The 22,877-nt window shown below is 38.5% G+C and overlaps 1 protein-coding gene across 2 annotated transcripts in view; it reads left to right on the top strand.

The window, feature by feature from the left end:
• Positions 1–22,288, top strand: part of ADAMTS5 (ADAM metallopeptidase with thrombospondin type 1 motif 5) — a 48,577-nt gene extending 26,289 nt beyond the window's left edge. The window contains exons 4-9 of one of the 2 annotated variants that reach the window (XM_032353308.1): positions 7,805–8,088; positions 9,091–9,274; positions 9,637–9,812; positions 11,635–11,810; positions 15,854–15,972; positions 16,469–22,288. In XM_032353308.1, coding sequence (XP_032209199.1) covers positions 7,805–8,088; positions 9,091–9,274; positions 9,637–9,812; positions 11,635–11,810; positions 15,854–15,972; positions 16,469–16,521 — 992 coding nt within the window. In that variant the 3' untranslated portion in view covers positions 16,522–22,288. Of the gene's footprint in view, positions 1–7,804; positions 8,089–9,090; positions 9,275–9,636; positions 9,813–11,634; positions 11,811–15,853 lie in introns of both variants that reach the window. The other variant, XM_032353298.1, reaches the window with a different exon arrangement.
• The last annotated feature ends 589 nt before the right edge of the window (positions 22,289–22,877 follow it).

Here is a 22,877-nt window from a genome sequence, read left to right as displayed (position 1 = left end):
AATTAGCTAAGGAGAGTCTCAGATAGTTGTTTTTCCTGGTTCCACAAAGTTTATGGCCTATTTCATAATACTAAGATATTATAGCACACTGACCACTTTGAACTTTGGCTGTGTAATGTCAAAACAATTGATGAATTCAACTCTTTTAGACAAAAAGGAATTCTGCCACACAGTTCTTCAGTCTCTCGGAGGAAAAATCTGTCCATTAACTCAGTTTTGCTGCAATAGTGGTGAACCAGTAATGTTTTAGTTACTTTAAACTTTTTAAAATATCCTATTCCTAAAAACAATTCACATGCCTAGCCTAGTTTAAAATTTCCCACAATACAGTCTGTTCTCTGCTCATTAAAAGGACATCCCAATAATGCAAAGATTTAGGAAAAAAAATACTAGGAATCAATGTATTAGGCTTTTCCTTTAGACTAATACTAAGTGATAATTTTCTGTGTAGCTCAGTTTACAATGCTGATTTAATGCTGATAAAGTCCTGCAGTGAATGTTTACATAATTATCTCCCTGTCCACACTGACCAAGTCAGGATCTAATAAAGTCCCTCTTGGGTGGAACCCTAGTCTCCACTTTTAATATTGCTTTCGCTGCCTTTTATTTCAGGTTTTCTGAAAATGAAATAACATTAATATTTTATTTCAGAATCACACATTACACATTCCAAAAGTTTGAGCTAAAGTTTGAATCCCTAAATGAACGGATTTAGTTGCTAAGGCAGCAAATAGTTATGGCTAAAATGGGACCAATTCTTTTTTTCCTGTGCAAGTATTAGGTCAGCTAATTACAATGCTGTGCAGAATTTTGTTCCTTCTTGCCATAATTTTGGAATGATTCGTTTATTTCATGTTTGTGGAATTCATGATCTTACGTTCTGTGCAGTAAATATGCTTTCAGTATTGTCTTCATTTCTTAACATTACTTCTGTATTTAAGTCTCCACACTCAGCTTTTTAAAAGTTTTCCAACAAATGACATATTTTATACAGCTCACTGTGTTCATTCCAGAGATCCTCATGGTAGATAACAACCAAGGAACATACATCTAGTAGAGGTGGATTTTGTTTACTGGCACTGATACAATCTTTTCTGAATTTCACATGGATATGTTGAATAAACTGATTAAATTAGCAAAATTCTTGGAACAATAAATACCTGATAAGCCTACTTATTAACTCATTTCATCAAGCTTAGACTCTCATTTTTTAATATATTGTTTAGGCAGTCCTGTGTTACAACCAAAACACACACACGCACACGCACACGCGCACACACACTGATTTTTATCAGTAGCCTGTAATGAATGAAGTCATTTCAGAATATGGAAAGCCGAAGAAGGCAATGGTACCATGGTTAGGGTTAGCCAAGCTCAACTATGCTCATTTGAAAACAGTTCTCACAGATATTGAAACAGTGGTATGCTCTAAGCACTGTCATTTAAACATGAATTCAAATAATTTAGTAACTTTTACCCCGTCACCAGAAAACTGACTGAAGTTAAAGTGAAAGTGTGATGATAGAAACTAATAAGCACAATTTTGAGATGTTTGAGGCTCTGACATTTCAACTTCAGAGCTTATGAGAGAACCAGGGAGAGCATCAAAGTCCTAGAGGAAAGGAAAATAAACACATCTTTCTTAGAAGACTCCACTGATACCAAAAAACCATATAGTAAAATTGTTTTACATTGCTCATAGGAAATGACTCAGACTTCCATCCCAAGCCATTCATTTAGAGTTAATAGAAATAGTTCTACTCTTTTTCTGCACTAATTTTATAGGCCATAACAATTTTAAGCAATGAAATAGTTATGGTAGGGGGTCCGGGGGTGCACTTCAGACAGACTGAGAGTGAAAAGGAGTATCATTTGGTGATAAGGGAGAAACCAGAAAAGCTGTAAAGTATAGCCCTGAATCATTGACAGTTCAGAGATCTGGCTCCTTTTCCCAAAGGGTCAAAAACAGTATCACACCACCATGATCCCCGAAGGTATCTCCATATTTCACATGATACCATTATTGATACTCAGAAAAAAAGTGATTTGCAATTACTGAGGAAAACTGAATTGTGACACTAATATAGAGGCTGCAAAACCATTGCTATGTTGAAGGACATATTCTTCCAAGACTTACAGAATTTTTCAATGGGACCTAAAGAGTTCTTTTTCTGGAAAACCCATTTATAGATAACAACCCATCTCTCCCTCTCACCTCCAGTGGCTCTAGAGAAATGAGGTCTTAAAGCACAACTAAGTTCAAATCATTTGATTTGTTTTTAAAATTATTAGCCATAAGTAGCTGGACATGTGTAGCACTCTCCCACTGCCAAATTTAAATTCATTAATCCTGAGTGTTTCCTGATTTAGTTCCAAGAACTATGTAGCAATTTGGTTATGGTTGAAAAATCTACATGCACACGCTAAAATAACTGTGCCTGCAGATTTGTGATTCAGAAAAGGAGAAGCCATGTCTCAGGGGAACCCCCTCCCCAACCACCTTTGCCAAGATCCTTATAGACATTCTGCAGTGTTTATACAAGTTAGCTCTAGGCAAGCTGGCAAGGCCTCAGAAATAAAGGTAAGCACTGGCAAGGAAATTGTGCAGTGAAAGCAGGCTATTGAATTTCCTTTCTCAAATCCTATAACCTTGAAGCCAAGAAAGATAGCCGCCTCTGCTCCCTCCCTAAGTCCACGGTGCCAGGTGATGAAAAAGGCCACCTCCCAAACAGGCACAGCTCAGGAACCCTCTTGACAACAGACTGCAAAGGAAAATCTAGAGAGAACTGTGAAATAGTAAAATGCAGCATGTTTGAAGAGCTAAGTTCACAGCATCCACTAAACACAGAACTTTGGAGATAAAAGGGTATTAGAAACCTGGTTCTCCCAATTCTGTGAATTCTTTGTCCATGGAGACTATAGTCTAGTATTAAATAAGATCTTAATGTTCAGTTTTTAAGGTAGTACTCATACCTTTCAAGGTCTGTCATGATAGGATCTCAATTTTCACAATAAATATGTTCTTTGAAAGAGTCTGCACGTAAGACATATATTGTAAGGACACGGTGACCTGTGTTAAACAACAACAACAACAACACAGATATGCTTCATTCTTTAACAAGGACACTTTTCCATCTAATTTCCTTGGCATCACCTTTGCTAAACAGAGCCGTTAAAGCTTGTGACAGTTTCACAAACAGACTCCCAGGATCACTTTTGATCAGCAACCATGGTCTGTACATTTCAGTGCCTTTAAGTGTTCTCTGCCACCTTTCATCTGCCACTGATGCCCATAATACACCAGTTTCTCTTTCATGTTAGCCATTCAAATAAAGACCTAAAAGAACTTCGAGTTGCCAGGCCAGGGAGTTGCGCTTGGAAGTAAAAGGGGACAATCTGCAATGGATGAGTTTCATTAGGAATATTGATTTCTGATATGCCGTGGATATCTGGGCTGATGCCTATTTTCATGCCTGTGTATTAGAAAGGAAGAGAGGACAGAAATAACCATAGCGTTAAAAACAGAGAAGAAAATATGAAAAGACTAGAGAAGAGCTAACTTGGAGCTGATAATTTTCATTAATCATTAAAATGAAGGACAAACAGTGCTGGCTGTCAGGTACAAAAAAGCCACGATTTTTCTGCTCTGTTTCCCAGCGGTCTGGCACACCTTCCATCACCCGTAGTATACTCTGTGGCCACGGAGAGACTTCCACTTTCTTTCCTTTGTTTATCCATCACAAATCACTGCCTCTTACTTCTTAACTTTTTTACCTTTAAGCATTTAACTGAACACGGATGGCAAAAAAAAAAAAAAAAAAAAAAAAAGTGCAATATGGACACATTTGTATTGTCTTTCTTTTGGAAGCTATCCATTTTTATACATAGGAAACCTTAAAACAAAAGAAAAGAAGGATGCAGGGAGGAAAAGAAAAAAAAAAAGTTGGCAATGTGTGGAAAAGAACAAACAGGCAAAATGTTGGCAACAAAGCCCAGATAGAATTTTAAACTGGGATAAAGGGAAATATTTGTGAACTAGTAGGAAGGAGTGGTTGAGAATAAAAGTCAAGCAGATTCAGGAAAGTCAGCAGTAGATTGGCTACTTTTAGAGCTCAATGCAAATGATACTGGAAGATTGACAGATGATCTCTTTCATTCTTCCCCCAAACTGTAACATTTTTTTTTAATGGACAATAATCCAGCATTAGATTTTAAATATTTCATACCACGAGATTCAGAATCAGGCTCTAGATTACTTTTTGTTGTTGTTCCATAGTACAACAATGAAACTATTCCATTTGCGAAAGAGGTCTATACCTATTTTATTGCAAATGGTCAAAATTCAATGTATAGGGTAAACAGAAACTAAGGCAGCAACACATCCTGATGAGAACATTGGAATAATAAATTAATGGCAATTCTGAAATAAATCATTTGATTATAAGCAGGAACTCCACCCCAGTTCCTTTTCTCTAAGGGAAAACCATAGAGCTGAGATACAGTATCTTTCGTAGCAAAGCAAAAGTGTGATTCATTTTTTAAAACTTATACTTTGGACCTGAAACTAATGTACCATTATCTGTCAGCTATACTCAAATCAACAAAAACAGAACAAAACTTCTACTGTGGCATTAAGCTTTTTAAAGAGATGGCCACATCTTGAAGTCTACTTGTTATAAGTTGATTTCAAATTGAATTCTACATTTCTTTCTGCTCATATCATGTCCTACGGAGGTAGAAAAAGGTCAGTGACTACAAGTCCACAAAGAGGTGGTGAGTTATGTTGGCTTGAGACGAACAAGGTGGATCCATGCCGCGTGTCCCCACACATGTTGAAGACTTCCCAGCTAATCCTTAGTGGTGCAGTCTTAACGGTTCTGTGCTTTTTAGTAAAATAAGAGTTTCTTAAAACAGCACTTTGGAAGAATTGGAGAGCATTCTCGCTGTCTCAGAAATTTGTTGACAGTCTTAACATCAGCAATCTGTGGAGCATTCCCTGGTTTACACAATCTTCTTCTTTTCTTTCTTTTTTCTTTTTTTTAAGATTTTATTTATTTATTTGTCAGAGAGAGAGAGAGAGCACACAGGCAGGCAGAGTGGCAGCAGAGGCAGAGGGAGAAGCAGGCTACCTGCTGGGCAAGAAGCCCGATGCGGTACTCGATCCCAGGATACTGAGATCATGACCTGAGCCCAAGGCAGCTGCTTAACCAACTGAGTCACTCAGGCGTCCCTTTTTTTTTTTCTTTTTAATGTAACAATGAAGATAACGCTTCTCTTGGAGTTGTCGATACCTAATCTTACTAAAGAAGGTTTATTGAGGGTTTACTATCATTCTTTCCTATTGACTCGGTGTTGATGTTTTTCTTTTAACTGGATGTTTTTCTCCCAAAGTTCTCTTTGGCGGGTTACTGATTTTTAATGCTTTTTCTGGCTTGCCTTCAGAAGCTTTACCTCTTCAAACGTTCTGGCTCGGAAATTAAATAGGAACTCTGCTCCGTATTCATTTTCATATAATGCTTCCATCACAGATTGGCAAATTCTAAGGTATTCCCTTTGAAGAAACTTGAACAAAAATATTTGCAGTATACTTAAAACATGCTGACTCTTCCATGTCTCAGTGGAAAGTAGGATTGAAATGAGATTTTCTTTTGTTAAGTAAAAAGAATGACTCGAATATATCTAAAATTGTTAAATACGTTGAGCATAGTATCAACTGTCATTGCTTTGTATTTTTCTGGTCACCCTTTCTATCTGTTAGTCACAGTGAGAAGAGAGACATTTCGCAGAACTTGAAAATCCGTTAAGGAGATATTAATTAGCTTGGTCAAGAACACTCAGCCACTTGGTGTTTGGCCAGAATTAGACTTCAGAATTAGACTTCAGAATTAGACTTTAGACTGGGTGTTTCCACCGTTAGACACAGTATCTGTTATTTGAAGGATTCCTCCACACACCTGCCAGGTCCACAGTAAAACAGGAAATCTATCCACATGCAGAGGCAAGATGATACGCGATGAAGAAGGCAGATTCTGAGCATAAACCCCTAATAGCTATGTGACCTTGGCTCAGTGACCAATTTTTCCATTTCTCAATTTCCTTATCTGTAAGAAAAGGAAAATACTAGAATCTGCTCTGTGGAGTTCTTATGAGGATTAAACAAGTGAATACATATTTTTTAAAGATTGTACTTACTTATTTGACAGACAGAGACCACACATAGGCAGAGAGGCAGGCAGAGAGAGAGAGGAGGAAGCAGGCTCCCCGCTGAGCAGAGAGCCCAATGCAGGGCTTGATCCCAGGACCCTGAGATCATGACCTGAGCTGAAGGCAGAGGCTTAACCCACTGAGCCACCCAGGTGCCCCAACAAGTGAATATATTTTAAAAAGGGAGAATGGTGGGGTGCCTGGGTGGCTCAGTGGGTTAAGCCTCTGCTTTCGGCACAGGTCATGATCTCGGGGTCCCTGGAATCAGGCCCCCGCATCAGGTTCTCTGCTTGGTGGGGAGCTGCTTCCCTCTCTCTCTCTCTGCCAACCTGTGATCTCTGTCTGTCAAATAATTAAATAAAATCTTAAAAAAAAAAAAAAAAGAAAAGAAAGGGAGAATGGTGTAAATGTGTAACAAATATATATTTTTTTATTTTTAGTACTATGAATAGTTGATGAGAAAAATCCCAAAATCCTAAGTAGACAAAAGTGGGCAGAAACTGAAGGGCGATGTGCATGATCCCGTAGGCCCAGAGACAATTCATGGTGTTAACCACAGGTCACGGAGTCTTAGGGAAGCTTCTGAGGGGAGAGGAAGAAGGTATCAGCTTCTGAATTTGTTTTGCCCGAGTATGTGGCCACTTCTATTGATTCCCCCAAACTTACTCCCTTATATCCCCCATATTATGTAAGGAGAGCACCAACTTTGTGCAACATGCTTCGAGTACCCAACAACTACTAGTTGCGTTAAAGAACAGACCCAAACGGTGACAAAGAAGAAGAATTAAAAGATGGGTTTCATTCCAAATTATCAAAGATAATGTCTTGTCTTTGCCCACTGCTCCTTGATTCTGTGACTCTTGAATTCTTTATTAAAATTCACATACGTCCAGAAGAAATACTTGATTTTTTCTGCTTTCTCCACCTTAGTGGGAGACTGCAGGGGTGGAGGGGGTGGATCTGGTTTTTTTGGTGTGTTTTCCCAATATCTAGTATGTATTTCCCAATATCTAGTATTTCCCAATATCTAGTATCCCAATATCATACTATGTCTAGTATGCCAGAACATTGTAGGTGCTGACCAAATGCTTGTTGAGGGCAAGAATGAATCAGGTCTCACTTTTTTTATTGTTTATGCAATTAATGGGGAGGAGACTTGGGTGGGCACATGAGGAAGAGAAAAGCTAAAAGTAGACAAAAGTATAGACAACATGGATAAACTCTTTCTCAGAGTTGTAAATGCTTATTTACTATGACTATTGTCATTGCTGTTATATCCATTATATTATTTCCTATAGGTCTGTGACAATTTCTCCTACTCCCTCAGCACAATGGCTATTTTCACAACTAATTTTTACAAAATAATTTTATTTGGTCATCCCACTGCCATTATTAGAGATGTCCCAGAGCACATAGCTAGCCCACGGAAAATCCTGGAGGGGGTTCGGGAATACAAAGAGGTGCACTCTACCGGCCCCGAAGGAGGCCCTCCTCCAGGACTTCAGCCTGTAGATCTGTGAGCACTGAATTTTCAGATGCAGGATTTTAGTAGCTTCAAACCCAAACACAGAGCAGTGGTCAATCTTGGTTATTCTTTTAGGTAACTGTTTGCTAGATCTACCCCGCCAGCAGATCCTGGGCCCGGAAGAACTCCCCGGACAGACGTACGATGCCACGCAGCAGTGCAACCTGACTTTTGGGCCCGAGTACTCCGTGTGCCCCGGCATGGATGTCTGCGCCCGCCTCTGGTGCGCCGTGGTGCGCCAAGGCCAGATGGTGTGTCTCACCAAGAAGCTGCCAGCCGTGGAGGGGACACCATGTGGGAAAGGGAGGATCTGCCTGCAGGGCAAGTGTGTGGACAAAACCAAGAAAAAATATTATTCAGTAAGTGATTTGCTTGTCACGCAATGCCTGGGGACACAGGATCTGAAGTCCATTCCTGTGACATGTGTGGGCACTGTCATAAGAAGGCTTTCTTCCCCAGTTAAAATATTTTCCTTGAGATGCCCAAGCAGAGCATTTGTGGGCTCATCTCTGAGTTTCGAAGTCCCGAGGAGAGCACTAACAGAAGGCACAGTGCTTCTGTCTTCTAAGACTGTCCTACAACTGTGCATTCTTAGATACTCTGACAGCAGCCAGAAGAAATTCATCACCCAGTCCTAAGCAAAGGGGTTTATAATAGTCTTCCCTCTAGAAGTGTCTCTGCTTCCTGCTACAGAATGATAGACCCTGCAGAATGATAGACCCGGAGTCTACAACTCCCCTGTGGTGTGGGCGCAGGTGGCGTGTGCATAGGGGGTGGGTGCATTTCAATGTCTCTACAGAGAAGGACTCTAGTCTAATGAGACTGAAGCCGAACTCAGGTCAAATGCATTATGCGTGTGACAGAGGGTCTGTCTCTGATGGGATGTGTGGTATCAACAAGGGAATGCAGAATATCAATGCTAAACAGGGAGAAAAAATGTAAATGCAACCAACCATTCCAGGCATCATGCATAATCTTTAGCATCATATATTTTGTCCAAGATGCAGGATCAGAGTTGACAGAAAGTTAGCTATGGTTCAAGTGGTTATTAACAGCAATGCACCATATCAGAAGGCACAGAGAAACCCGGGACTCTGTTGTAGCATGCTCTGTTCTGCCAGGGAAACATCCAGATCCTAGTGCCAGGGGGAGGCAGGGAGCAGAAGCAATGACTTGCTTAGAATTGGATTTGCACTACAATTCCAGAATGTCCAATATCTGTGGCCATGTTCAAGTCCATGAAAATTTATACCTGTGACGGGGTTTCCACTATGTCATCGGATGCAAGTGATTTCTAAATGTATGTTTTGAATTTTTTTTTCTCCTTTCTGCATTAAAATGTCTTCTATTTTCTATTTTAGACATCAAGCCATGGCAACTGGGGGTCCTGGGGGCCTTGGGGCCAGTGTTCTCGCTCATGTGGGGGAGGAGTACAGTTTGCCTACCGGCACTGCAATAATCCCGCACCCAGAAACAGTGGCCGCTACTGCACGGGGAAGAGGGCCATCTACCGCTCCTGTAATGTCATGCCCTGCCCACCTAACGGTACGCTGCTCCCAGGTGTCGGCAACCACCATGTGCCACGTGTAATTTGTATTCTAGCAGTAGCAGATAGAGAGGGCTGGAGAAATCACCTGGAGAACTCCACAGTTCCACCAGTGTGAGAATCAATAACAAATACATGAGCGATTTTTTAAACTACTAATAAAAAAAATCAGATATTTAGAGGGTAGGAAGAAAATAATTGTTGCTTTCAACTCCCGTATACAGATAAAACCCAGCACTGGTATGTAAAGAAGCTCTGAAAAGAAAGTTCTCATCTTCATGTTAAAATTACTCAAATGCACATGACTATGCCTGAGTTTCAGAAGAAACAAAGTTAATAACGTGACTTGTTTGTTTTTTAGGTAAATCTTTTCGTCACGAGCAGTGTGAAGCCAAAAATGGGTATCAGTCTGATGCAAAAGGAGTCAAAACGTTTGTGGAGTGGGTCCCCAAATATGCAGGCGTCCTGCTGGGAGACGTGTGCAAACTGACTTGCAGAGCCAAGGGCACTGGTTACTACGTGGTGTTTTCTCCAAAGGTAACTGCACACCGACTGTCCAGAAACAGCAAGCATCCTCGCCAGAAATTATTTGGTAGAATAAAGCCTAGAGATACCAAATATCAACCGTCATTATTTATTGGATGACTAGGTTTTGGAGGGGTTTTTTTCATCTCTGTAGTGTCTATATTTGGAGGGTTTTATTTTCATCTCTGTAGTGTCTGTATTTGCAAAACTTATACAAAGAACAAAAAATATCCTGTAAACAAAACAAGTTAATGTTTTAAAAGCTATTTTGGAAAAGTTGTAACTGTCAGGGAAGGTAAGGTGTGACTTTCACTTCAAAACTGCCATGAAAACAACCTGAATTTCCTCATTACGTTGGTATAGGAAACTGAAAGCAAGAAAGCTTTCTACTTTTCTATCATTTAATTAAGAATTTATTTGGTGACTTATGAAAATAGGTTTCAAGATCATCATCTCTGACCCAGACCTTTAAACGTCTTGCACCCTTAATATGAACCAATGTCCTTATAGGTATTGACATTGTAATATATGCATGTGAAATTATCCCTTATTTTTCACAGGACAGCATTTTCTAAATTACTAAGTTTTATTTCTCGCAATTGGTGTTACGAAGCAACATAAAATAATGTTTTTTCTAATTTATAAACAGGTGCTACATTTAAAATCTGAATCTGGCCTCCAGATATGTGTGAAATATGACTGAAAAATAAGTTAACATCCAACTTAAGTAATTTTAAAATACTTTGTCTTTTTATTGCAAGATAATATATTTTCACTTAAAAGATAGGACAAAGAATAAGAGCAGAAATATCAGCTGGCATTGCCACCAGCCGGAGAGCTGTGAGCCTGTTGACGTGTGTCCTGCTTCGGTTCACACACATACACACACGCACATACACGCACATGAAAAGAGTTGTATATACACAAGTACAAAGCACATCTGTTTATTTACATACAAGACCGTATATATTTCTTATATATACTCACATGTACAAACCAGAGAGTCCATATATGACTATTTTGCAACTAGCTTTTTTTTTTTTTTTTTTTAAGATTTTATTTATTTAATTGACAGAGAGAGACTGAGAGCACCAGTAGGAGGAGCAACAGGGAGAAGCAGGTTTCTTGCTGAGCAGAGAGCCCGACGCGGGGTCCATCCCAGGACTCTGGGATGATGACTTGAGCCCAAGGCAGGTGCTTCACCATCTGAGCAACCCAGGCGCCCCCATAACTGCTTTTTAAGAACATACTGATTCCTTTACTCAACATACAGTCATAGTCTCCCATCAAGTACTTTCCTCTGACTTCCCCAGACTCTTTCTACGCTAATTTGTTCGTCTCGATTTCAGCATCTGACAGTTCAGCGCATGATAGGGAATGCTTTCCAGCCATTAACAAGGTTTTGAATGTCAATTTCAGATTTTCAAATCTATTTCTATAGTAACAATCACGCCACAAAGAAGGATCTCCACAATCTGGAGCATGTTCATTTTCTGCTCTCCATACAAGTGACAAGTCCCCCAGGCTAAGGGAAATCGTCCTGGGGACTGTGCTTCACACAGCAGCAAGGGAAATGGGTACCTTAGGTCTCCTGGCATATTTGGAATTAAGCTCAAGAGAAAAAGGGCATAACCCAGATTTATCCCAGATCTGCTTTCTGGCAAGACATCAGGATTTTTCAGGCCACTAGGGTTTGGGGTTGGTTGGTTATTTTTCGATGCACTATCCCTGTCAAACACAAAACTCCACAAATTGAAACTTGCTGTTTTACCATGGAAACCAAGTACCTGTGCACAGGTACCTTCCCATTGCTAACGGGGTCCTTGTTATTCAGGTGACAGATGGGACCGAATGCAGGCCGTATAGTAACTCCGTCTGTGTCCGGGGCAAGTGTGTACGCACCGGCTGTGATGGCATCATCGGCTCAAAGCTGCAGTATGACAAGTGTGCCGTGTGTGGGGGAGACAACTCCAGCTGCACAAAGGTGATTGGAACTTTCAATAAAAAAAGGTAAGGTGAGAGAATCATTGCCCTGACAGGCATCAAGCGAGGCTTTAGACTTGCACCACTGAGAAAAGGGGACTTGTGTTACATCGTAAGGTGTCTCTGGGAGGAGGTCCAGCATGGCCCTAGTAATATATCCTACGTATGACAACCAAAGAGGGCGTGAGAAAGCTCTGGTTGCAGAGTGCAAACTCCCGCTGCTTCTGGAAGCAGAGAAACTGAGGTCAAGATCTTACAGCATGCGAGCAGCAAAAACAAAAAGGCTGTGAAATCCCCACTAGCGATTTCTGGCAGATCTGTTATTCCTGAAACCGCATTTAGGGAAGGACGGCTGGTTTCCATCATAATTATTTCATTTTACAGACACATTTTCACTAAGCTGTATTTTTCTTGAGAAGACATGTCCCATTGCAAACGTCAGTTAACTGCAGGAATGGAGGCAACAGTGTCATTTATAGTGAGCTCTCCTGGTTTATATCTACTCTATAAAGAACGTGCAATAATGTCTGCTTCCTCTTATGGTCTTTGATTATGCTTTCATTTTAAATATGCAAGTTTATAAAGTACCAATTTCTGGAATTAAATATTTTTTAAGGTTTATTTACTTATTTTAGAAAGAGTGGGCACATGCACACACACACGTGGGGAGAGGGGCAAAGGGAGAGAATGTTCGAGCAGACTCCCCACTGACCTGATCCTGCGCTCTACGAGGGGCTCAACCCTGTGACCCATGAGATCATGCCCTGAGCCGAAACCAAGAATTGGTCACTTAAGTGACCGAGCCACCCAGGCATCCCTCCGTTAAATATTATGTTATCTGTGAGGATCAGGGAACGGCTAAAGGGTCTGCTGGAATGCAGGATTGTCTTTCTTCTTCACCAAACCACTCTTAGGCTGAGTGGTATTGGTCCAGTGCACCTGTATTTTTCTTGATGGGTGTGCTGTGTTCTTTTTAGCTGGAGGGTAATATGTAAACCTAGTAGCCATAAGGATTTATTAAAACAATCACGTGCCATGTTATTATGGAAAACTGGAAATTATCTTTGATACAATAAAAAAAATAGCATGGCTAAAGAATTTATTCTGACTTTAAATATGCATTACTAATCCTATTTGCTAGTGAGTTAGTAATTATTCATCCAATTCTATTGAATTCTATTTATAAAATATCCCACATGTCTACCATGTACTGCAGTTTAATATATTGCAAAGGTGCAAGACACATTAGAAATGATGAAGTCTAGGAAACTGGGAATCTGAAAGTTTAAGGCTCATCTCATTTTGCATGGCTGATGAATGTCAAAGCAAAGTCTATATCTTAGGGCAGAAAAAAAGGAAAGAAGGAAGGAAGAAGAAGAAATTCAGGAATCAAGTAGGAAATAAAATACCTTATGTAGGGGCACCTGGGTGGTTCAGTGGGTTAAGCCTCTGCCTTCGGCTGAGGTCATGATCTCAAGGTCCTGGGATCGACCCCCACATCGGGCTCTCTGGTCAGTGGGAAGTCTGCTTCACCCTCTCTCTCTGCCTGCCACTCTGCCTACTTGTGATCTTTGTCTGTCAAATAAATAAATAAAATCTTTAAAAAAAAATACCTTATATACTAGGTACTATGTAGTGTTCCTACATAAACTTAGAAGCCACTTTTTCTAAATAGTAAATTTGGCATTTTGTTTTTTGTATTGGCAACCAGTGTCTGCACATTTGTTGTCCCATGAAAAGATGAAGAAATTCATGAGAGCAATAAGTGGTGGGCAACCTGACAGCTTGCAAATTGATTTGACCAAGATTATATTATGTGGTACAAATGGTCTGTTTAACGTTTCCAGATAAATTACCTTGGCCTAGTGTAGTGTATAAAGAAGGACATTGATCTTGGAGCTGAAATCTTTGTAATCAAGCTCTGGTTCGGTGATTTACAAAGACTGTGTGATCTCTCGAGAGTCACTTCATTTTTATTTTTTATTTTTTTATTATTATTATTTTTTTTACTATCAGAATTCTTGAGAGTCAAATGGAATTAATAGTAACGTTCTTGCAAGTTCATATTGCTGTGAGGATCCAATGAGATCATGCATATTAAAATATTTCATCAAGCTAAAGCCACTTCACAAATATGACCGTAACCTCAATTCACCCCTCTCTCAATGTTCTTCATCTCAGTAAATGGCAACTCAGTCCTTCTGTTGCTCAGTACCAGGAGAATAAGAGAATCATATTTTACTAAGGCGCTAAGAGATCAAGGCACCAGTCCTCCCACTGGCCGTGGCCTTGTGAAGCTCCGTCTGAAGACCCCGGAAGTGCTGCCAGTCCCAACTGTTTCTCATGAATCTGAGACAGGCTCTCAGGAATAAGCATTAAAAAAATGCTCTCCTACCAGTTTCCCTTACCCTGCATTCTTTATTTTCTTTACACTCTGATAGGTATCATTTAAACTCTGAATACAACCAGAGCATATTTTCACATGACTGTTAGAAAGTATGATTGGCAGAGGTGGGGGTGGGGAAGATTTCAGGAAAGGAGTAAACTATGAGTAAAGGGTCATGGCTTTAGAGCCTAACACTGCCATTGGTTTTAGAGTGCACTTGTTCAAACACTTTATATGTTTAATATATATACCTACACTTTGTATGTTTTCTATGTAAGATGAGATATTCTCTCCAACATCCCTCCTGGTTTTGTTCGAAGCCACTGTAGGTTTGCATATGATCTCTTGCTGTTAGATATTTCAAATAAATAAATAAATAAGTCCTGTAACAAATCTAAACTGTATTACAAAACTAAAAATAATGAGTCACGCTGAATGGATAAGCAACCTCAGTATTGTATTTTCTCTCTTCCCAGCAGTAGGAAACTCTGACCCCTGTGTAGCCATCAGTCCCTGTCCATCAGATGCCCAGTAGACAGCAGGCTTCCCTCTGGAGGAGCCTCCCCTCTAATTCAGAGGGAATGCCTGGGCAGGGGAAATACACTTGGATTTTCAGGGTATGAATCAATTGCCCTATCACCTCCAAACCTGAATAAGAATTTAGTAATAGTTAATTAAATTTCACACACATCAAACTTCACAGACAATTTATTTCTTTATATTCAAATAACTAAGAAAGCGAAACATGGGGTGACCTTATTATAAAATTACTTATAGAGGCAAAGGGTTTTACAAATGACTCCTTACTGGTATAGTCCCTTGGCACTTAATTGGCATTTCTGTCCTAAGCTACGGATACTAGAGATATTGATGCCTTTGTCCATTTTCCTGAACAGATGATAGCTCATTAGAGACCTACTTTATTTGTCACCCATCATAAAACCTCACTCAATCTATCATAGTGTTCATGGACACAAAAGTATCAGAGGAAATTTGCTATGGCATTAAAAGTTATTTTTTTCTTTTGATGATATTGGTAAGTTATGGTTACGCACTTAGAGAATTTTATATTTCATTTGTTTTCTACTCAAGAAATCCGCTATTCTAGTTGAAAGAGAAGCAGAGCTTCTACTCTGTCTCTAGTTCAACAGTGAAACCCGTGGTTCCCCAACTGCTCTGCTCATTTGGAAGGACTCCCAAAGTCCTGCTGCCTATGCCCATCCCAACAGATGGGGTTTAATTGGCCTGGGGTCTGGGGCTTAAAATGTTTAAAAGCTCTCCACATGATTTTAATATGCAAATGAGTTTGAGACACATTAATTTAAAGCTTTCTGTGAGAGTGAGGGCAGATGTATAATGTTTTTGTAAATCTTTAAATGAAGTCGGTATACATTTTAAAAAAAGGTTGCTAACATAACCCTAATTTTGAATATCATAATAAAAATGTATACAATTTCATAGTCTAATTTTAATTTTATTTTGTTATAAGAAAGCTAATCTTTGGAGCCAATTTTAAATGAATCTCTTAACTACATTAAAACTTTGTGTTAAGGTAAGATTTTTAGAGAACTTTGATTTGTTTGTCGATTTATTAAGTGTTTACTTACGTTTTTCCTTTTCTCCCTCTCCCTCTTTCCGCTCTCTTTCTCTCTCCCTCTCTCCTCTGGGAACATTCTGCTTCCAGTAAGGGTTACACTGACGTGGTGAGGATCCCAGAAGGGGCAACCCACATAAAAGTCCGACAGTTCAAAGCCAAAGACCAGACTCGATTCACTGCCTACTTAGCCCTGAAGAAGAAAAACGGTGAGTACCTTATCAATGGGAAGTACATGATCTCCACCTCAGAAACGATCATTGACATCAATGGAACCGTCATGAACTACAGCGGTTGGAGCCACAGGGATGACTTTTTGCACGGGATGGGCTACTCAGCTACGAAGGAAATTCTCATAGTGCAGATTCTTGCAACGGACCCAACTAAAGCATTAGATGTCCGTTACAGTTTTTTTGTTCCCAAGAAGTCCACCCAAAAAGTCAACTCTGTCACCAGCCACGGGAGCAATAAAGTGGGCTCGCCCACTCCACAACTGCAGTGGGTGACGGGCCCGTGGCTCGCCTGTTCTAGAACCTGTGACACGGGCTGGCACACCAGAACAGTGCAGTGCCAGGATGCAAACCGCAAGTTAGCGAAGGGATGTCTTCTCTCTCAGAGGCCTTCCGCATTTAAGCAATGTTTGCTCAAGAAATGTTAGCCTGTGGTGATGATCTTCCGCAGAGATAACTGGATGTTTCATCACGGATCAGTCCTGGCCAATGGTGGTGATCAGTCGTGGTGAAAAGAGGTCTACCTAACGCACAGAAAGTCACCTTCGATGGCATTGTCAACAGGAGTCTAATTATGGGCAGAATCTGCTCTTGGTGACCAAAGGAAGATGTGCACTGTTTCGTGTGAACAGTGGTGACCTTGGAAACTAGAAACACTTGGGAGTTATTGAACGTCCCCTGGGCTACAAGAATGAGAAAAACACTGATGAATGTAGAGTCAGGGGACATTTGAAGATGGTGGAACAACAGTCTCCCCCTTGTCACCTACCTCTTCTAGAATGTCTTCAAAGGCATCATAATCATTATCATCCACAATACACCATAGCTAATTTTTACTGTTTGTAAATACATTCTCCCTTGGTATGTCACTTTATATCACTTGGTTCTATAAAAAAAAATGTGTGTGTGTGTGTGTACCCCCCCACACACATACATATATATATTTCTATAAAAAATGTTTGACCAAAGTAGGTCTGCAGCTATTTCAACTCCTAGTTTCCAGAAAGAGCTGTGGATGTTTTACTGGAAATTAAGAACTTGCTGCTGTTTTTAATAAGATTTCACATACTTTCAGACTACAGGAGATCAAATTTTAGTCAAAAACCATTTTGACAGCAAGCATCTTCTGAAAAATTCTAAACAGAAAAAGGATCTCAGTGTATCTAGTCATTTAAATACATACACGGGTCCATTTCCTTAAACTTTCGACTGCCTGCATTTTTCCAGGCAGCAGCCAAACTGATGCATAACTAGGAGGTAGTAATAGTGTTTTTGTGTGTGTGTGTGTTATGAAGAGTCTGAAAACTAGTTTCTCACTCTAAAAACTAGTTTTCTTGTGTTAGAATTTAAAAGGAAAAAAAAGCATATTTCACCATAGTAATTTGTATTTTCACACCACTTTCCTCATTCAGAAGCTTTCATCTGATACCTTATATTGTGTAATATTCATGCAAAACATACTGCAGAATTTTCTGTTCACATCCGACACCTTCAACACTGGTATACCTCTTACCAGCAAGCCTTTAAAATGCGTTTGTTTTCGCTTGTCTGTTTGTTCAAGGGTTCTGTAAGACCTTCAGTGTTTTGTACTTCTTGCTGACTTAGTTTGAGAGGAGTATTAAAAATCACTTTGTAGTTAGCCACATCTAGAAGTGGTGATCATTAATGTGGCTCTTGCTTAAAAAAAAAAAAAAAAAAGTGGTTAATATTAATAAGACTGTTTCCACACCATACAGGCAATAATTCCTTGCATTTTCTTTTTAAATCTGAGTATAGCAATACCATACTTAAGATTCTTCCCAATTGGAAAGCATTTGGTTGTACCCATAAGTGTTTGAGTGATGAAATGTGATGATTTTTGAGAAGTTTGTTGCTTCTATTTCCATAGTCTGTCTAGGTAGGTTGTTAGTTTGGATGTTAGATATGGAAAAGTTTTACAATCATATGCATAAAAATATATTTTTTAAACAGTAAACTGCACCCCTGCACCTCATAATTCAGAAAATCCAAAGTGTTCAATTTCATTGGGATTTCTTTTTCTTTATGAAATATTACAAAGCCAATTGTTTGTTATAAAATTTTATAATAATCATACCAAATGTGCCTACTATTAAAGGTTTGCATATAAAGGTGTTAAGGGACCATTGTTTGAGTTCCCTTAAGCTCACAAGAGTTTATTTTTATTAGAAGATATTTTTAATATAAAAGAATTATGTAATTGATCTAGCTATATCACATTCATTTCAGTGGGTGTGAAGAATGGATGTCTCACTGTTTTAAATATTTTCTTGGGAAATTATTTGGTAAAACAAATAATTGTTTTACAAAACTGATAATCATCCTTTGGCTTTTCATAGACTCTCTTTGCTTTAGACTTGGTCATTTCTTCTTCATAAATTATTAATTAGAAAAGCGAGGCCCATATAGAACTTTTGGCCTCCAAACATTTGATGGAGTTCAGCAGATATCAGGGAGCGGTAACAAAGCTCTCCAAATCAGTCAGAAAAAAAATGTTTATATCACACCACTTGACTATTGCGAGAGAATTAGTAAAAGGCCAACATTACTTTTTCCCAATTTCAAAATAATTTTAATCAATTAACTCAATCCTGACAAAGTTTATTTTTATCTTTTGTGGTTATGTTCATGGCAACATTAAGAAGTAATAGAAGGGCAAACATGCTTGTCTCCTACTCTGCTTCTCTATACTGTATTCACACTTATTTTTCCCCCATATAATGAAGTTTTATACTTCTCAATGAAATGATCCAAGAGAGCTTAAAAGGAATAAACCACTATTCTATGCTTTTAAGGAGTTTCCTTTAGTTTTTTCATATGAGTATCACTAGATTGACTGAGGAATGTATGTCTATCTAAACTCCTGAGAAAAACGATACAGACTGGAGACTGAAATTCAGAAAAATGAAGTGTTCAGTAGATATAAGGAATGGTAAGGGAAAATCCTCCGTCATGAAATCTAGTTCAGACCAGTTGGATGCTGGACTATGCATTTCACCTTTCCAAACTTGCATCGTGAAAAAGGAGTCTGCGATTTGTGAGGCTGAGGCTCCTTCCTTGGCGGGGAAGAAAAAGTTTGTCTGAAAATGCTCAGGTTAGTAAGAATCTAATCCCACAAAACTAAACACTTCAGATTAAGTTTCACTGAATAAAGGGAGCACAGAAGAAAACCGCATTTCTTTCTTCCAGAACAGAAAAGGCCAAATTAAGCCCTGCCTTGTTAAAAGTTTAAGGGCGTTATTTTAATCGAGTCACTCAATTCAACTTCCTTTGCCTTCCTGTGGAAACAGTTTTATCCCACTAAACTAAGAATTAAAGGATTAATCACAAACAAAAATAAAGTTGCAGCACTGAAAAAAAAAAGTAATTTATTGTTTTTGCGACTGGTATGTGAATTTGTGTGACAAGAGTATTTATTCTTATTTAACAAAAATATGTGCAAATTCTATATTTAAAATGTTTTGCTGTTGTCCTACTTTTAATTTATGCTTCATGTTTGTGTATAAAGTACACTTTGTGAGTTTACATAATATACAGCACTGGTTGCTTTTGTATTTTTTTACAGAAGGCTTTCTGCGTGAAACAGGCATATATGTATATATTCCCCACGTATCCTTATTCTAATATTCTAGTTTTCCTCTCTAAGGAAGTTTTAAATTTAATCTTTCTTGACTAGTAATGTTCATTACTTGTAGTGACATTAATAGTTCTTTTGGGTTTCGTTAATACTAATTTTTTTTCAAGTCACAGATAAGAAAAATCTTATTCAACCAACTAAGGTCTCAGTTCTAAACTTGAGGTATAGATATCCTGGAAGCTTCCACAGAAGCCAAGACACAAATGAGAACCAGGTCCATTCATTTCCTACTGATAAACTTGGACAAGGAGCTGTTGAGTTATTCCATAAAATTTGTGTACACACAACCTCTGAGAGACATGGATGATAATTAAACCAAATTTTATCCTTTGCTGCTTCCAAAACACTCCTTAAAAGTGAAAATCATCTGGTCTCTAGTATTGGTAAGATTTGATAGTAAGAGTAAACAAATTGAATTTAAGTTTTTCAAATATTAGTAGTCATGGATATTTCTACAAATATGGGGTCTCCACTGATAGAGTGTGACTTTGTACTACTACTAATAAATCTCATGGAGTGCAAATAGGACTTGGGCAAGGAAGGTCACCTTTGATCACATCAGCTTGCCTCTGACTAGGATTTCAGTCTGGTCACAGCAATAAAGCAAAACACCCTTGGATATACAGCTGACTAGCTCAATCTCTGGTTCCAACGTTTTCCCCCTTGACTCCTTCCTTAGTAACAAGGTCATCGTAATAGTTCAGGTGAGCATGGCAACCAGATCCAGTGAAGTCCAGAACTTGTGTATGACTTAGAGTTCACTTCTTTTGTGAAATAAAATTGAATTTAATAATGGCCAAATTTTATTAATAGTTTATGGCTGAGGATTGGTGAATATTACTAATCTATTTATAATTAAACTTGAGGCAATAAAAATCCGTGATATTTTTTAACATTTCGAAGTTAAGAATAACCAAGAGTACAGAAGTTATCATAGAACCAAGGTCAGGGTCCAGGTGATCTATCACTTAGACACATAAACAAGGAACTGGTATATTTTCTCTATCATTTTTCTTATTTGCCAACAACCTGTAGTTTTAGACTGTCAAACAGGTAGATCAAGTTAGCTAATTAGTGCACTGAAAAACCAATCTTCCTAATAGTCTTTCTGCCAGCACTAACTAAAGAAATAACTTCTGAAGTTATATGATCACGAAACATATCAGTCTATAATGTATAATCATCTAGTCCTTTAACATATGGGAACATATTGAAATAAGAATTTATTGCATTAGTGAGACAAAAATGGAAATATACGTTATGTTCAGATCACAAAAGTATCCGATCTGCCAAATGTCTTTCTGGAACAATGATACCATAATTCTCAATGCAGATTTTGTGGGAAAAAATAAAAGCATATGTTATTAGAAGCTGTTGATTTTAACAGAGATTAAGACTGAAATGTACATATTAGTTAACCCAGTTAGTTGCACCTTCCTAATCTAGTAGCACTTTAGCAATAAGTTGGCTACCTGTGGTTCTGATCCTGGAGCTCCACCAACTGGTCCATGTGGACTGCCAGAGGTCAAATGAAAAACCAAATGGCCCATCGTCTAAGACTTGGCCACATCAGAGTGATCCAAAGTCTAACACTGTGAGGAGAACTGTGATTTGTAAATAAAGAAGCATTCTTTTTATTTTTTTTTTCATTTTCTTTTAGCACATCCAACGAACAATTGTAATTTTTATCAAGGTGCTAATATCTTCAGCGATCAACTGTCAGGTGTGGTTTATCTGAGTTACTATTTTATTCTACATGATTTTTCAATTTGCAAAAGAGAACTCTAAGTCTTGGGTCAAGGCAAAGCACAACTTGATACTCAGTGTTTGGGAAATTGCATCTGAGGGTCAGTCTGATCAGCAGGGTTCAGTGACATAAACTACAGGTACATCAAGGATGTTTAAGGTGACGTCAAAACTTGAAGAGTGTCAGGCTAGAGGAACAGACCTTCAGAAGAGTCATGTTAACATCACTTACTAAGCCATTGGTGTTCCTGTCAAACCTGCCTTTCAAACAAACAAATTTGCTTCCTATACACAAACTTGTGTTTTAGCCTGAATTTTTTAGCTTTGTGATATTTTATGTCCATGGTAAACACTTGGCTACAACTTCTGAGTCTTTCATTCAGCAATGCACAACATATTAGAAGCCCTTCAACCCAGACTGAGTATAGGAGAATAGAATAGGAGATTATGTTGGGTGTGACTTTGTAAGACTAGATTTTTGATTAAGAAAACTACATTGTGTCTGGATGGTGTTATTGAATTACACGCTCAGGCATGGACTTACATGTAAGGAGTTGACAAATACTGATTACATTTTAGTATGATGTATGAGCAGAAATCATATACATGCTTTTTAAATAGACCACAGGTAATTAACAGATTGCAGAAATGTACTTAATTTGATGTAACCACTGGCACAAATATTTGATTTCTGTATTAGAGTCTGGGAGTAAAGACAGGTGATCTACCTAAGTGGGTACAACTGACATTTTTTAAATCATGAAACATGCTTTCAAGGTAGAGTAAAATATTAAAGATTGACATATTGTTGTATATAAATGGTAAAATGTCAGCTGCTTACTATCTTCAATTTTTTCAAAAGTGATGGTGTTTTTCCATAAATGTAATGTAGTTGAAAAACCAAAAATCTTGGAAAACTAAGACGGGTCTTGTTTAAAATGTCTCTTCAGCTTTGGCAAATTTTGAACCTTAATCAACTATTGAAAGCATTACTGTGTCTTGTAGCCTGCATTCCACAACAGCTCTGTTATTCAGGTAAACCACTTGAACTGAGTCATTTGGGACCTATACTGTAATATTTTTCATTGAGGAACAATATCCTATTTTGTAAAGCATTTCCCTATGTGTGACTTTAAACTGTAAAATTAAACATTGGCTTTGTGGTTTCAGTGGGCATAATAAATGTTAATTGTAAACTAGGTTAAAGTATGTACTGCATATAATATGTTTTAGAATTGGAAACTATTGTCCATTTATTTTTAATTTTCTCGTAACAACAGTAGGTCTTAAGCCAGGTCTTAAGGAAGCCCTAGGCTCTCTGTAATTTCTACCATTCTTCTCCCATTTGGCATAGACAATTCATACTTCTACATTGGTTATAGGACTTTGGACTTAATTGTTTTAAGTTCTTCTTACCAGACTGTCACCCCCTAAAGTATTTCTAGTGTTGAAATTCTGGTGTTATGTTAGGAACAGCAAGCAC

This window comes from Mustela erminea, chromosome 1, assembly GCF_009829155.1.
Source record: "Mustela erminea isolate mMusErm1 chromosome 1, mMusErm1.Pri, whole genome shotgun sequence".
NCBI classification, from domain to species: Eukaryota; Metazoa; Chordata; class Mammalia; order Carnivora; family Mustelidae; genus Mustela; species Mustela erminea.
The sequence above is the reverse complement of the archived record's forward strand: the minus strand, read 5'-3'. Positions and strand labels throughout refer to the sequence as shown.